This window comes from Stegodyphus dumicola, chromosome 3, assembly GCF_044657685.1.
Source record: "Stegodyphus dumicola isolate Sdum_Otavi_A_Nest chromosome 3, ASM4465768v1".
NCBI lineage: Eukaryota > Metazoa > Arthropoda > Arachnida > Araneae > Eresidae > Stegodyphus > Stegodyphus dumicola.
Genome location: NC_140770.1, coordinates 112,777,598 through 112,794,570, shown reverse-complemented (window position 1 = coordinate 112,794,570; position 16,973 = coordinate 112,777,598). Strand labels below are relative to the sequence as shown.

The following is a 16,973-nucleotide window of genomic DNA, read 5'->3' as shown; positions in this document are numbered from 1 at the left end:
ACGGAGGACTGAAACACCTGGTGTCTTACAGAGGTAAACAGGTATGTGCTCCACGCCTTCCTCTAACTACAGCAAAAGCTCCCTGGAGCCACACGAGGCTGCAACAGGAGATTATTGAGGTTGTCAAAGGAAAGTGCATGGCCTTACAAGGGCACTAGTAGGATTGTATTACAGATTGAAGAGGCAAGCTGTGGTGTTAGAGATAGTTAAACTAAAAATACAATAAGACGTACACATAAAAAGACATAAATACACATATCGGTATTTGAGATGCCATGGCGATTGTAATAACTTGGAAATGGGCCGTGATTCGTGATGAAGTAGGTGAGAGGTGCTACGGCAAAGAGTCGGTCGGTGGAAACTTTCGGGAGGTGGGTGAAAGTCCGCCTGCCTGTCTCGCATTCGTTCCACTCTCGTTGCCATTGGTGCATTCCTTGCTCTCGTAGAAGGCCCTTCAGATAAGAGGAGGCCTAGGTACGGTGATGGGTTGGGATGTCGGGTTGGAAATTGCATCTTTGGCCAACGTGTCAGCAGCCTCGTTGCCCTCATTATTCGCATTATTCACCCAGACTAGATTGAAATGGTAATGAGGGTGTTGCATAAGGAGACATTGGGGACTGAGCGGTGAGACATGATGATGGTTCTCAAGTGCAAGTAAAGTTGAAAGGCTATCGGTATAGATATTTGCTCGTGGGTTCTGGTAATCTATGAGATGTTGCACTGCTGCCGTAATTCCCAGAATTCCCAGTACTTCCTCCTGGAAGATGCTATTGTGAGTGCAAAGTTGTCCTTGCCAGTCGTGTTCAATTTTGCCATTCTCATAGTGCACAAAAGCACTGCCTACACCATTCTCCTGCTTTGATCCGTCTGTGTGTATCTGGTCCTCGATCCGTTGTGCGTGTGTCGGGGTGTGAGTCTGTTGCTTGTCAATTTTGATGTGGATTCCACTTCCTCTGAGAGCTGGATGGTTATGAATAGAAGTGGAGGGGCATTCGAACTGGACTGGACTGTAGCTGGTATTCGCGAAAGTTGCATCTTTGCGTAGGGGATCAGTATAGTGAAAGTTGCCCCCATCTCTGCTTTTATATGGAGTGGTAATATGCCGGCTAGAACTGTTGCTGCACCGCCGTTATCGCGATTCAGCCCAGTCTAATGTAATAGACAATACAAACAATATGAACGGTGCATTAATTATTTTAAAGTGTAACGCGCATTCAATAACAACATATACAGAGATAATACATAACAAAGTACGTAACATTGGAGTTCCACAGTACTTTGATTAAGTACTATAATTTAATGCAATGCATAAGTAAGGATAAATCAGCGACGCATTCGGTAATATTGTATGTGGAGTATATTTTTCTATGATTCACTGCTGAGTTCAGCATAATACAAGAAGAAATTTATAGAATATGTATAATACAGATAATACAAGGTAGTAACAGTGTGCAGCGCATACGGTGACAGAAAACATCATGTGACAGGTCACTTTAAATGTTTCACTGCGGCTGGTTCACTAAATAGCTCCCACTACGCATGAAATGTATTTCCGTCACCTTTATTTGATAATATAGATTATAGATACGAAATAAGTTAGGCATTCAGTATGGCCATAAACACAGCATTCTAACCAAACAGTCTCTTTGCTAGATGAAAATTATAGAAAAACTCACACACAGTCTACCTTTATGTAGTGTTCACGATACTTGCATGAACAAAATGCGTATGAAACAACACAAAGCCTTTACATTGATGATGCATTGATAACGTAGCAATATATAATATGGTGCAATGATACAATGCATATATATATATATATATATATATATATAAGGCATATCGGCACTCAGTGTATACAACAGCGATAAGGGTGGTGCATAAAGTACAGCCTAAAATGGCTATAAAGATAACACAGTTACAAATAGCATTTTGAGCAAATGCATGTATATGGCACTAAGATGATACTAACTATACTGTAGTTTTTCTAAAAGGTGTTCACTTGTGTTCCAGACTATTAAATTGCTTCAACAGGCAATAACTTTGCTGCCTGTTAATGTAATTTAGGCCAGCCCTTGAGTTAAATAATTACTTGTGCTGGTATATCATCAGGTAGTCGAAGACTTAATAGAGGGGTAAAACTATACTGCTGTATAGAAACTGAGCTCGGTTCTTTAACATCAGAATGATTTAGGAGTGATTTAAAAAGGCTTTGTCTTATTAAGTAGTTCGTTTCTGTGGCCGTATTATTAACCATATCTTCCTGCACTGTTAGGAGGAACAGAAATGATCTCTTGACAAGTGAAGTTCTGTCGTTATAGCCATTTCACAAGTAGCAAGTCCATCGTTTCATGTATGAGATGGGAAATATGTTTGTGCTGTTAGTTAAAAGTCAGTTAGTGCTCATAACTTCCTGATCGGCTAATTGATCTTTATGTCTTTGCTTTCTGTCCCTGTGTGCACTAGAAGCCAACAAAGTTTGAGCTCTCCAACTGCTGATATAATAGTTGAATCCTTTGATTACATCTTAGTGGGAGATTTCTGAAGCGCTCCCCCACGATTGCAAGTACCGTATTTGACGGCATATAAGACGCACCCTTATTTAGACGGCCACATACAAGGAAAAAAAAGTTTCAATAGCGTGGTTTCTTTTAGTTTTCACGTTTCTTAAAAGCCAAATAAACAATTATTGAATGTAATTACCTTCACGTATAAGACTGTGTCCTTCACGTATAAGACGCAGGTAACTTTTTTGTGACCAAATTTAGGAAAAAAGTGTGTCTTATATGCCGTCAAATACGGTATATTGCAAAGCAAAATTCTGGATATTACAGTATTTCTAATTTTTTCTCGGCTTGGAATGCAAAATTATTTGTGGTTAACTTCCACATGCTCATATTAATAATATTAAATAAGGTAACAGGTTAAAGCAAGTGAAGAGAAGGAAGAGTTCTTGTTAGGGATTGAAGCTCAAAAATTAATAAGTAAAGGAATAATAAAATAACAAACTGCAGATTCATATTTAAGATTTTAATTTCTTTGAAGAAATAATTTAATCATACAGTTTCCTAACTTTCACATTACAAGACCTCAATGTGGGAATTCTTCACGTGTGAATATTATGAGCTTTTCACATGTCGCAAATTTTAGATGAAATTTTATGCACTTATTGAGGCTTTTATTCGTTTTGTTATTTATTATTATCAGTAGTAGTAGTAGTAGTAGTAGCAGAAATATACAACAACTACTATTATTAACGTAAGTCCTGTTTCACCTAGCAGTTACATTTTTTGGCTACTCTTTTTGCATGTTTCTTTTTTTTTCTTTTTAAATTTTTGTTCAAATTCAATTCTTTAGCTTCCCATAGTAACAGTCTCATTTTAAAATTTTAACTTAATTGCCCAACTAAACTAATATAGTCTGTAAAACCTGGCTTGAAGCTTCATTGTGAATGTAAATAACAACTTAGATAAATAAAACTTTACATGTGTAGGGAATGTAGAAAATATCTATAGAATTCTTTTTTCGATTTTTTTAATTTTCATTCCTTTATCGATCCATAACAATACTCGGATTTTCAAGTTTTCGAAAATTCATCTAATTTACAATAATAAAATTAGTAAAACCTGACTAATTGGGAATGTAAATAACAATACGCGTCAACAAATATAAATTTAAAATTTGAAATAAATTTGCTTTTTTTCTCCTTCAAATTGTTCACAATTCTGTCTCTCCAAAAATGCTTGGAGTCTTTACTCAGTTCTAAAATTAAATATAAATTTATTAAAATTTCCTTTACGAAGTTTTCCGAAATTTAAAAGAATCAAGTTTAGAATTAGCGGGGGGACTAATCCTAAATATTCGCGATTAGAAATTCGAATTCTAAAATTTTCTCGAATCTCTTAAATCCTCCGCAGAAGAATAATAGTAAGAAGAAAATGAAAATGTTCTTTTTTCTTATTCTAATTTTTATTATTACTTATTTTGTTATTGTTTTTGTTACATTTAATCATTTTTGTATTATTGTGATTAAAAGATTTTCATCAAAGAAAAATCCCAGATCTGCGTTTTATAAAAAGCGAATTTAAGAATAAAGTTTTTAAAAGCATATTTATATGGATTAAGAAGATACAAATAAAATTTAATGTAAATACGTAATTAAAATACTTGAATCTTGAGTTTCACTTTGTCAGTATAATTTGTCAAAAATATTGTAATTATAGTTCAAATTAAATTTCTTTCCCCAGTTCTTTTTAAATCTAGACAATGGTAGACGACGGTTAATTATTTTAAGGGTTAATACAAGCAAACTCTAAACATGGAACGTTAAATTATCTCCAGAAAATTAGGGATGTGTGATTCAAAATCGCGGGGTGGTGAAATTAGTGATGCAGTTTAACTGAAATTGCAATAAACACCTTCAATTTTAGTGAGCACTCCTCGTGAACGACTAACTGATCACTCTAAAGAAAGTTTAACGTTTCTTTACACAAGTGCTTGAAAGATTCGAATAATGAAAAAAAGCAAAACGAGTCTGGTTTCCGAACCTTTCCCAGGATTCGGGGAATTTGAGGACTGGAACGTCCCATCCCTAATTAAAATTGTTATGGACACTAATATTTTAAACAACAGTGTTTCTTATTATTTAAAAGAAATTAAGTTTGAAGTAAAAGTAACCGAATATATGCGCTCTTTCGTACTCGAGTAATAAACAGCCAAATTTTGCAGCCCTTCCATCGCCAAACAAAGGAAATTGGCGAAAAACTTCCGAATAACCGATACATAGTAGCGTGCGCTAACGTGAGCGAGACATGAGATTCACAATTGGTGTCGGGGGGGGGGGAAGAGGTTGAAAGAGACTCAGGGTTCGACGACGAGAGGGGGAAGGGAGGAATGACAGACAGACAGACAACCGCTCGCAATTACCCTAATGGTTCCGTTGGCGATCGTTTTCTCTGGATCCTTGTTAACAAGGCATAATGAAATTCCGGAGGTTGCGGTCGCGAATGCCAAGTAACATCACGTCACAAATTTTCTCCTAAAGGGGAAAAGTGGTGTTTAGGAGAAGAAAGAAAAGTATTCAAGAGCATACATCGAAGAAGAGCAAAGAAAGCGATATGAAACAATGATAAAGAATTTTTCTTCTACATAGCATAATACTGTCAATAATTAGTCTATCAAACCCCAACTTTCCTTGATATAAACTGCATTTCTTCCTCTACATTGTAAAAGGTTCTTTCCGCTGGAGTTCTCAGTGACAGTAACTGCCTAATTATTTTCTCTCAGGTTTGAATTTTCATTGAGTAACTGCCTGATAAAATATTATCTATTTTGCTTTAGATTGTAGTATCGAATGTGAAAACTAAGACAAAAAATTTTGCCATGGTTGCCCTTTTTCAGTAGTGGATACTACCTGTTTTCCCCTTTCATCTTTCATACCAGCTACTGCAGCCTGAAACATAGTATGGAAATATTTTGTGATGTTGCGTGGCCTCGACTTGTCAGCAACAGTAGTAGTGACTGCTATGAACTGTAAATTATACAAACTCGTAAGAAGGGTTTAAATCCCTTTTTATTTCCCTTTAGAAATCACAGTTGCCTTCACTTGACGCTCACAAACTACTCCGACCCGGCGGTTAAACAAAATAGACAAAAATGCAACTAAAAATAAATGACAGGATAAATAAATAACGAAGTCACTACCTACGAGGCTCTATAATCGTAACGTATGTTCGTGAATCATAGCACTGAAACGAATCGTAGTTGAGAATAGGTAGAAATGAGAAATCGGATTTATTAGATTAGTAGATAGAATATGGGGGTTTGGAGCCATGTGGCGCTGTGGTGCTCACAGACGACGGACGGGGGGAGAGGAAATTTACGGAGGAGCCCGTGTGGGTTGATACGTCATCAACCACGCGGCTTAACCCCGGACGTGCTGCATCCTGTTTGTGACGTCATCACGCATTATCACTTCGTATTATCTTGCTATTCTTACGTCAGACACATGTTTCATCCTTTTTGTGTAGTAATCCGGTTTCATGTACACGTTTATCGATTGACATAGAACTTCCCGCTGCTTTGATGTCATACTAAATCCGCGGTCTGATTGCAACTTGTTAGAATTTCTAGCGCATTCTTTTTAGTTCAGCAACGACCGCTAGAGGGCAGTAGTCGTATCCATAGCGCTTTCTGATTGGTTCTCCTGGATCCTGACCAAGGCTTATATAGAGAGACGCTGGACCCTATCATATCATTTCCGCCTGTGTTGCATGTTTCGTTCCTGCTTTCGCTCTTCCTGTTTGAATCAAGACGTGTTATTCGAGGTACGTATTATTTTTAATCATATATCTTTTTCGTGTTCGTATATTTGATGTTACTATTTAATTTGAGTACGAAAATCTGCATTTGTTGCACTGCCTTTATAGTTTGACTTTATATTTTTTAGATGGATTTGGAACAACAGTTTGAGAACGAGCCTCTCAACATGGATGTGCCGAAGATTTCAGATTCTGAACAATACCATGAAAAGCCCAAAGAAACACCCATCTCGCAGAACGCTAATGGCAAACGAAAAATAGACGAAGAAAATACATATAAGAAGAAAGTAAGTATTACGAAAAGAGTTTATTCTTGCTATAACGCAGACTTATTATTCTTTTATCAAACGACTCATCATTATTTTTTCTCTTTTAGCGCAACGGACGCTTTACTGAAGGCACAATCCCAGAGGAGCTGACACATATTGGCAACAATGTCTTTGTGGGACCTACCCTTTTCAACGGAAAGATCAAAGTGCACATCAGGCAATACAGCAAGTACGGGAGTTCATATTATCCGACTCGTAACGGTGTGAATTTAGAGCCTTCGTGTTTGGACACCTTCTCTCAACACAGCCCACAAGAGGTGTTCACAATGAATCTGCACCTACCCAAGAATTTTAGTGCGGAATATAATGGTTACCACATCACGTTAAAGCAATTTACAGTAAAAGGAGTGGAGAAAAGCAATATTAGACTTACAATCGCCCAGTGGGAAGAATTGTCCACAAATTACAGTCGCATCAGTACCATCGTCACTAACCTCGTATATCAATGTATGGACTTTTGTGAAGCCTACGAAAGTGTATCCGAGGAACCTATTAACGAGGAAAAGCTTCCAGAATCCTTCGACATTTCTTTGGGAACAGCATGCCTTCAAACTATTCTAAAGACGTCACTAGAACAGCTGATCCAAGAACACGGAGATTTGAAGTATTCTAAACTTATAAACTGTGAAGAGCTCGCTATTTATAAAACAGAAACTATCAACTCCATGGCTCTGAAATTAAATTCTATCGACATAGTCAGGCAATTTTATGGAAATGTATGGACTGAAGAGCCTTATTTACTTCTGATTAAACCAGCACATTATATCACAAAAGACTTTTTAAAATCTGTTTGTCTCAAACATGTACTTGATGAAGTGAAAGAAACATTTTGTCCTACCAATCTGGAAAAATATGGTGCTTATGATATTGAATATTATGAATGTTTAAAAAGTAAATAAAATTATTGGTTTATAATGGTCTCTTTACTGTCTCATAATTAAGTTTAAAAATAAATATATAAGGGAACACTATAAATACTCATACACATTTGCTTTCCGTTCATAAGAAGGATTGATATAGAAATAAGAGGTTGTATGTTTTAGAGTAAACTATAAATGAGCGTTCACATTTCTATTAGTAAAAATCACTGCTGTACATACCATGAATCTGACTCAGATGTATCGCGATCCAGCCCTTCCCGCCAGTTTTGGTGGAGTGAGTGCTTTGCATCGTGCTTTAAAAGGCAAAGAAAGTCACAAAACGATCAAGAATTGGCTTACCAGCAAAGAGTCATATACTTTGCACAAGCCTACCCAGCGACATTTTCGTCGCAATCGCGTCCTCGTCAGAGGCATCGACGCTCAGTTTCAGTCTGATTTGGCAGATATGCAGTCTCTTGCCAAACACAACGATGGATATAAATATTTGCTAACGTGTATTGATGTGTTTTCCAAATATGCTTGGGTTATTCCACTCAAAGATAAAACAGGTCAGAGTGTCAAATCAGCTCTTGAACATATTTTTAGCGAGAGAAAACCACATGTGTTACAGACTGACAAAGGTAAAGAGTATAAGAATAAAATCGTTCAAACTTATCTTAAAAAAGAAAAGGTTCTTTTTTTCACAACTGAGAACAGTACAGTAAAGGCAAGCATCATCGAACGATTCCACAGAACCCTCAAAAGCAAAATGTGGAAGTACTTCAGTGAAATGAATACATATCGTTATATTGACGTAATAGATAAATTAATTCACAGTTATAATCATACCTGGCATCGCTCTATTCAAACTGAACCAGCGAATGTCAATAAACACAATGAGAAACAAGTGTGGAATCAATTATATAAAGACCTACATAAACCTCAACCTAAGTTCAAAGTGGGAGATACAGTGCGCGTTAGCAAATTAAAAATGATTTTTGAAAAAGGCTATGAAAGTAACTGGACGAGAGAAATCTTTACGATCCATGAAATCCTTCCTAGAAATCCACCTGTTTATCGACTTAAAGACCTTGCTGGAGAAGTCATTGAAGGAACCTTCTACGAAAAGGAACTGCAAAAAATTTCAGATTCGGGATATTATCCTGTTGAAAAAGTGTTGCGAGAAAGAAAGAGAAATGGTATGACGGAATACTATGTGAAATTCGTAGGTTATCCACCAAAATTTAATGCATGGGTGACAGATGTGAAAAGAATATAAAAACTCCACATCGTATAAAGAATCGTCATTTGCCAAGATGTCTTTCTATATGACGTTACCTAGTGATAGCTCTCAACGTTATTTTCCAGGAAATACTATCTCTCATTTCATTACTCAATTGCCTGTACCCATATCTTTGAACGGGGAATGGGAAGTTGGTCTTTCTGAGATCATTTACCCGCACACCTGGTACAATATTAACAAAGATAACAATCTCTTTGGCTTTGATTTGGGTGACTCTTCAGGTGTAAGGGAAGTTGCCAATAGAAAAATACCACCAGGATGTTACGAAAGTGTCCCAGATCTCTTAAAAGCCATGACTTTAGCATCATTTAAAGATAAAATCTCTTTACAGTATGATCGTTCAACAAAAAGAGTGAAAATTGTGACGCAAAATGGAGCTCGATTAATCTTTTATGATTCGGGATTGGCAAGTTTATTAGGCTTCGAACCGCAGATTGTCGAAGGTACTTGGAATAGTCCATATGTGGGTGATTTGCATTCTGCTTATACATTACTTTATGTGTATAGTGATATCGTTTCGCCTCAGATTGTTGGTAATGTGCAAGCTCCCCTCTTAAGGGTCGTGACAGTTACCGGAAAAGATGGTGATACCGTAAATGTACAGTACGACAGACCGCATTATGTACCAGTAGCAAGAAATTCATTTAATACAATCGAAGTGGAAATCCGACTCAATTCGGGTACATTCGTTCCTTTTGAGAGGGGTAAGTTAATTCTTGTGCTTCATTTCCGAAGGCGACAAATCCTATAAATATGACAACAGAAGAGGAAAAGTTTTATTTGTAAAGAAGACATCAAGATGCTCGTACCATACGAATGTTGTACTCAGAATTATGAAAATCATTATCAAACCGGCTCGGGACTTTCTTATTATCAAGGTCAACCCTATCAAAAGGGCTATGGTCTCGGGGGATTTTTTCGTAGTCTATTTCGCTCTGCTATGCCTTTGTTTGTGAAAGGAGCTAAAACGGTGGGAAAAGAAGCTTTGCGCACCGGAACTCTCATCGCAAATGATGTGTTGGCAGGTGAAAACATTAAGTCTGCTGCTAAACAAAGAGCCAAAGAGGCGGGAAAAGTATTAGCTGCAAAAGCTATTCGTAAAGCCCAGACCATGGTTGGTAGTGGCAAGTATAAAAGGAAGCGAAAACAGTCAAAACACTTCATTTCTCCGAAAGCTGTGAAGCAGAGAAGACGTGATATTTTCGATTCATAATGGCTTTTATCATGAAAGATTCCCCTGAATGTGTTAAATCCGAATTAGAACTTTTTCATTTACCTGGAACTCAAACGGCGATTCAGAGCGGCCAATGGGTTCAGTTTCATCCTCTATCTAATGTATTTGATGGAGGTCCCGTAGAATTTCATATTTCAGGCAGTGGAGAAGATTATATTGACTTGTCACAAACACAACTCTACGTGAGAGCAAAAATAATAAAAACGGATGGTTCACCTCTGGATAAAGATGCTACAATCGGCCCAGTAAATTTGTTCCTGCATTCTTTATTTTCTCAGGTGGATGTCACATTAAACGAACGACTGGTGTCTTCTTCTAGTAACACATACCCCTATAGAGCTTATATTGAAACTTTGCTCAATCACGGCTATGATAGTAAAACTTCAAAATTAACAGTTGAAATGTATGATAAAGAACTAGAGAAGCGATCTTCCTTTTTCAAACTGAGTTCTACTGTTGATATGATTGGTGGCATTCATTTTGATTTATTTCATCAAGAAAGGCTTTTATTAAATATGGTGGATGTTAAATTAACTCTCATAAGAAGCAAGCCGGAGTTTTGTTTGCAAGGGAAAGCAGGTCATAAAGTGGTTTTAGAACATGTATCTCTTTTCGTGAGAAAAGTGCGTGTGAGCCCTGGAGTTATCCTAGGTCATGCCAAAGCGTTAGAGAAGAGTAATGCCAAGTATCCTATTAATAGAGTATTATGTAAAGTCTATTCCATTCCCCAAAATAGCATGTCCTTGATACAAGACAACGTTTTTGTTGGCCAGATGCCTCAAAGAATTGTAATGGGATGTGTTGATAATGACGCTTTTCATGGAAATTTTGCCAAGTCACCATTTGAGTTTAAACATTATCACCTGAATTTCATTGGAGTGTACGTCGACGGACAGCCTGTGCCTTACAATCCACTGGAACCAAATTTTGATAACAACAATTATATTCGAGCTTATCATAGCCTGTTTTTCAATAAATCCCAGCACGATAAAGGCATTTTTATATCCAGAGAAGACTATTTACAAGGTAATGTGTTATTTGGTTTCGAATTATCACCAGACCTTTGTGATGGAGAGCATATGAATCTCATTAAGCATTCTAATCTACGGATTGAGTTAAAGTTCAGCCAACCTCTCGAGCAAACCGTGTGTGTGATTATCTTTGCAGAATTTGATAACGTAATTGAAATTAATAAATCGAGGAACATCATTTTTGACTTTAACTGATGGATGGTCGTATTATACAAGACATTTTATCTCGTGAAGCAGCAGCTGTCTTTCGAGGAGTTTATCCAGCTGATAAAATACCTCCCTTAATTAGAAGATCAGCCATCGTTGTGAATACAGACAACTCCACAGAACCCGGAGCGCATTGGGTAGCCTTTTTTCAAGATGAAGAATTAGAATTTTTTGATTCTTACGGACAATCTCCAGATGTTTATGGATTCCACTGTTCAAATATAAAATGGAATAATATTCCATTACAGAGTGTAACTTCTAATGTATGTGGAGCATACTGTATTTATTATGTACTGAAACGAAGCCAAGGCCAATCTATGTACGCCATTATTGAAAATTTATGTAAAATGAGTGATTTTAACCTGTATCAATTTGTGAAAAAAACTTATGGTGTAAGAATGATTTTTAAACAATGAAATATTTGAAATGTATTTTTCTTCTCTGTTTTATTTTTCTGACTGAATAAATTTTTTCAACTTATATAAAAGCATATTGAGTTTTAAATAATGAAACCTTTTCATATGAAGAAAAACACAAATATCACTTTTCGACCTAAAAAAATTAAAGTGAAATTTTTTCGACCTAAAAATATCTAAATGAAATTTTTTCGACTTTTCAAAATCAAAGTGTAAATTTTTCCCCTTACATTTTGAAATTAACATGAGTTTTTCCATAGAAAAAATAAAAGTTGAGATTTTTCTCCCTAAAAAAATTAAAGTGAAATTTTTTCGACCTAAAAATATCTAAATGAAATTTTTTCGACTTTTCAAAATCAAAGTGTAAATTTTTCCCCTTACATTTTGAAATTAACATGAGTTTTCCCATAGAAAAAATAAAAGTTGAGATTTTTCTCCCTAAAAAAATTAAAGTGAAATTTTTTCGACCTAAAAATATCTAAATGAATTTTTTTCGACTTATAAAAAAAAAATAATAATAATAAAAATAAAAATAAAAATAAATAAAAAAAACTGAAGTTTTTCATCTTAAAAACTGTAAATAAAACTTTTTCCGTCTTAGAAAAAATCTTTTTATTTTTTATTTTATTTATTTTTTCATAATTATTTTTTATTTCGGAAAAGTATCTTATTCCTAAGAACACAATAAAGACACATATATCAAGTTAACATTGTTTTATTTAATATCTAATCCATGCATTTCTTCGAGCATACATGACATTTAATTTGTTATGAACATCATACATAGTAGGTAAACCTAATTCTTTTAACACAGCATAAAATTCATTTTGTCCAACAACTGGTTTTTTCTTATTTCTTAAAAAATGATTGATGAGTGTCACAACATGAGTCCCTGGAACGACCTGATCCCGATAAATGAGTTCACCTCCATCTGAAATATGTTTCTTTACATGATGATAAATGTCTTTTGCTTGAGACTTGTATTTTAAAGGAGCCACATTCACAACATTTTTCTCAAATGCATCTTCCGTTGGAATTCCTTCTTTCTTCACCAAAGTTTCTTCTTTCTTTTCCATAGGTTTCTCTGTTTTTTCAACGGGGGGTGGTAACTGATAGGTAATATATTTCTGGAGTACTTGTAGATACAAAGCTGCTTTTTCACTTTCATCAAGGTCTTTTTTCTTTAAAATTCTATCCATTTTCTCATCCAGTTCGGTAAGATGTTCCACCGTTTGTCGTCTTTCTTCTGGTACGATGAGAAGTTTTTTACTGAACTCCATGAATAAGAGAACTAATGACAGAAATAGCCGCAGGTAAGAGAACACTTAGAAAACCTTCCCCTTTTTGTACAAGCAGTCTTCTTTTCTTATAAAGAGGTACTTTTTTATTGGCGAGTTTTCGTAAACTTCGTTTATAAGGCGCTAATTGAGCCTTTCGCTTGGAGGAAACGGCAAGATGACCTCGAAGCAAGTTTAAGGCACATTCACACACAGTTTTTATGACACTATTGGGGCACTTGCGAAGCAAATCACTTGAAAATTTACTTTTCGAGATGAGTTTCAGTTGCTCTAATTGGTGCAGCGAACAGTTCGACATTTTATACACGAATGACAGTAAAGAAAAAAGTGTTGGGCTTTTATAGTCTCTACGAAGCGTGCATAAGCGGCGGCTTTTTGAACAGCACAGTGTGAAAAGTTCTTCACATGCAAATAAGGGCATACTATTTCTCCTGAAGGTAAGTCACAAAAACGGGCACAGTTTACATCATCCAAATTAATCACTTCTTTTCTGGTATGATTTTGAAAATATTTCTTTTTTTCCAGACATTTGACATATATTTTTTTAAATGAACGAAACAGCATCTGAAGGACTAAATTTAAATCTGCATATGACATTTCTCCATATGTCCAGTCCATATTATGTATATTCCGAGATACCCACGAAAACGTGAGTTGTGTTTTCTTGCTGAAATCTTCAAAGGAACAGGGGGGTTGAAAAGTCCATCTGCCACGATACGTTGGGTCCCCTACGGCAAAAGCTGCAAGTTCTTTAATAAAAAACTGTCCTGAAGAATGTTGGAAGCCTTCAAAGTCGATCACCACAGACATCTTCACTCGTTGACAACTCACCAGCGAATGACTAGCGAGGTTGATAGACGTAGTATTTATCGTTAGGAAAAAGCCCCGTTCTCAGACGCATGGAGTCAGATGTTTCAGGTTTGAGATCAACCAATAAATAACTGTAAGGTTTAGATGTAGCATCCTGATACACTTCTTGAAAAAACTTGTTCTTTTCTGGGTATAACTGCCTTCCCAGATGCATAATTTGAGACTTGTCTCTTGTATTTTTAAAGAGCACTAAATAATTAGCATTCAAAGACATTTCTCGAATACCTTTATGAAACAAATTTTGTACAATGAAAATAACACTAAGATTTCGATGATGAGATCCTTTGGTAAATAACTTAGTCAATCTTATATCATTTCCGAGTTCCGACATAAGATCATCAATAATAATCACAGAATTTGATAAAGTGTGGATGTTTTCAGGCAAACCATCAAAAAATTCAATATGATTCATCTCATCGTAAAGACTTTGATAAGCACCATAGCACCAAATAATTTTAGGAGGAAAAGGAGTGATCATTTGGTGGTCCATTAATTTTTTAATAAACATGGTTTTTCCGCTGCCACTAGGACCAGCAGCTAACATCGTGAAAGGATGCTTTAATTTCAACAATTCCATCTTAACTAAATTCTTATTCGAAAAACAATTCTATTTATAGCTGTTCCACCAAATTTTTAATTTTTCTAACTTTCCATTTTTTGATAAAACTAAAATTAATTTTTCTAACTTGCCAGATTAATTATTGTAACTTGATTAAAATATTCTAACGTGTTAAGCATTTTTTTAAAAAGATTCAGAGAACCCTCTCTTTACTGAAGACTTGGTTTTTAAAAGTACAAAACAAGAAATAATATATTTAAATAAACATTTATTAAAGTTTGAAGACACATCATTACACTTATTTACATCATAAATTTCCACAATAAAATACTTTTAGAATTTTGATTCAATGTACAGAGAATTTTGAGACAAAATTATTCAAACTAAAATTATATGGCATAATGTCCGTATGCATAGGACGATATCCCATCGTCCAAAATGTACCGTTTTGTATCGAAAGGACACAAAGTAGCTTTCGTGTAAGCCACAGTCTTTATCTGATGACTGTGGCTAGCAATACGTTGCACATGCGCAAGGCCGCGTTGTTGTAAAAGACAGTTAACGTAGTCCCCATGACGAATCTGTCTTTTAAGGATGGTTTTCGATACGCCCTTAGCAGTTTTTTTCTCAGTAGAGTTACTCAGTAGGCTGTACATTTTTGGCTTGAGTCCAACAAATTCTTGGGCAATTTGTCCAGATAGTTCATCTTTCATTTTACCAATCGTCTTTTTATTGGTAAGGCTGTAGAGGGGATGATTTTCTGGGTAATCTGAGGTATCGAATAAGTTCAGATTGTTGCTCATGTCTTGAAAAATATCATCAGTTTCTATTTCGTAACACAGACTGTCGGTGTCTGTGAATAATAAACGGGCCTTTGATGCATATGTTTTCTGGATATATCCATAATGAAATTGATACATCAACGTTTTTGATAAATCCAAGATGCTGAAGCCTACATAGATAGGACGATTCAGAACCAAGCTGGTTTTCCGTCGCTCAATGGCTGCCAGATCGTCGGTGATGATCTTGAAGGAATGAAATGTTGGAGCAGCGACTAACTTCTTGGTTTGTTTATCTCGATGAACCAGATCAATGCAGGTACGTTTTCTGAGATTTTCCATCGTCTTTCCGAAAACTGAATTGTTTAAGAGTTTAAACAAATCTTTTTCGAATGAAGATTTAGCCAGTTTACGTTGCCTAGTGTTGAATTCAATGTCGTATGTTGCAAGCCAAGGAGATTGTTTGAACTTTAGCACTCGATGGATCTTGGTCACGAGAAGCCCCAGTGAAACATATTGCTTCAGATTTCGGTAATGTATCACGTACCGATGCTTAGGTTGCAGATTTGGCACCAATTTGATAGAACTGCTCGGTGGGATTTGGAATTTAGTTGCCAGGTCTCGCGTGTAAGGTGACCACATATCAGGAGTCACGACTACTTGTTCGGGAGCAAGAGGATAGTCCATGATCATCGTGAAGTTCCCTTGGATACTCCAGATCAACTTCAAGGATACATCCTTCTTCCGCATCGTCAGCCATCTCCATGAAGTTAAGAGGTCCGTCATGCCACTTGAAGTCATGGGTTGGTAAAGCTTGACTCATGGCCCATCTAAAAAGATAGAATAAAAATAATGAATATCACAAGTAAATAATAGAGAAAACATTATATCTAAACATTTGGAAAGGATACTTACCCGTAAAGGTTATTGGCATCCAAATACATAACATAAGATGATGACTTCGTTGGGTCATAATTTTCCATATATTTATTATTGGCTTGGCTGAAGCGATGTGAAATCATAGCGATGCCACCTCGAATGCCCTTTTCTATAAAAAGATACATATCAGGATCGGTGAGTAACTCCAGTTGGACGTCGGTCATGCGTAGAGCAGCTTGCCAGGCCAGACCAGGTGCTGTGTAAACATGTGCCGGATCCAGTTTGTAAAAATCAAGACATAGTCGTCTGAAGTTTTGAAAAATATCCGCCAGAAGCAAAACATCACTTTTTACATAGAGGTCGTGGTAGTCTCCTAGATGACGTAATCCGAAATCTTCCCAGACTCTGTTCGCATGTTGGTAATCCTCATCGTTGATATCACTCTCTGTTAAATGGCTGTAGAAGGCAGAGAGAGGTGGAAGGTGCGGCTCATCAAATCGCTCAAACGAATCTAAGTACTCATAAGGGTAGACACCTGGAAAAATTTTTTTTAAAAATATCGAGATTAAAAAAAAACCTGTATAAAAAAGTCATAATACATTATCATATATAAAAAGTTATAGAAATTCTGATTACCTTTTCGAAGCATCAGATCTGTTTTTTCCCGAAAATAGGTTCTTGTGAGTTGAAATTGTTGGGGTTCCAAATTAGCCGCGAGCTTTTCTAAAGAAGCATTCAGAAATTGTAGAGAATCGATGAAGCGTAGACGACCCAAAGAAACAGAGATGAATTTTTCTGAATTCTGCGGAATACACTTAATCTCTTCGTCCTTGAATTTTCCCACCGCTTGCATCAGGAGGTGAGAATCATATCCCTTCAGATTATGAA

The 16,973-nt window shown here is 36.1% G+C and overlaps 2 protein-coding genes across 2 annotated transcripts; both read left to right on the top strand.

Moving 5' to 3' along the window:
- The first annotated feature begins 5,859 nt into the window (after window positions 1-5,859).
- Window positions 5,860-7,548, top strand: LOC118185650 (uncharacterized). Its single transcript, XM_035355542.2, has 3 exons — window positions 5,860-6,326; window positions 6,449-6,607; window positions 6,697-7,548. The coding sequence occupies exons 1-3, from the start codon at window positions 6,273-6,275 to the stop codon at window positions 7,546-7,548; spliced, it is 1,065 nt and encodes a 354-aa protein (XP_035211433.2). The 5' UTR covers window positions 5,860-6,272.
- Window positions 7,549-10,024: 2,476 nt separating this feature from the next.
- LOC118185649 (uncharacterized protein F54H12.2-like) lies at window positions 10,025-11,272 on the top strand. The gene has a single exon (XM_035355541.2). The coding sequence runs from the start codon at window positions 10,025-10,027 to the stop codon at window positions 11,270-11,272; it is 1,248 nt and encodes a 415-aa protein (XP_035211432.2).
- The last annotated feature ends 5,701 nt before the right edge of the window (window positions 11,273-16,973 follow it).

Bases quoted from the DNA above. Each gene is read 5' to 3' on its own strand.
- LOC118185650 (XM_035355542.2), top strand. From the start codon at position 6,273: ATGTTTCGTTCCTGCTTTCGCTCTTCCTGTTTGAATCAAGACGTGTTA. The intron at 6,327-6,448 runs GTACGTATTATT...TATATTTTTTAG, and splicing joins ATCAAGACGTGTTATTCGAG to ATGGATTTGGAACAACAGTT. The intron at 6,608-6,696 runs GTAAGTATTACG...TTTCTCTTTTAG, and splicing joins AAAATACATATAAGAAGAAA to CGCAACGGACGCTTTACTGA.
- LOC118185649 (XM_035355541.2), top strand. From the start codon at position 10,025: ATGGCTTTTATCATGAAAGATTCCCCTGAATGTGTTAAATCCGAATTA.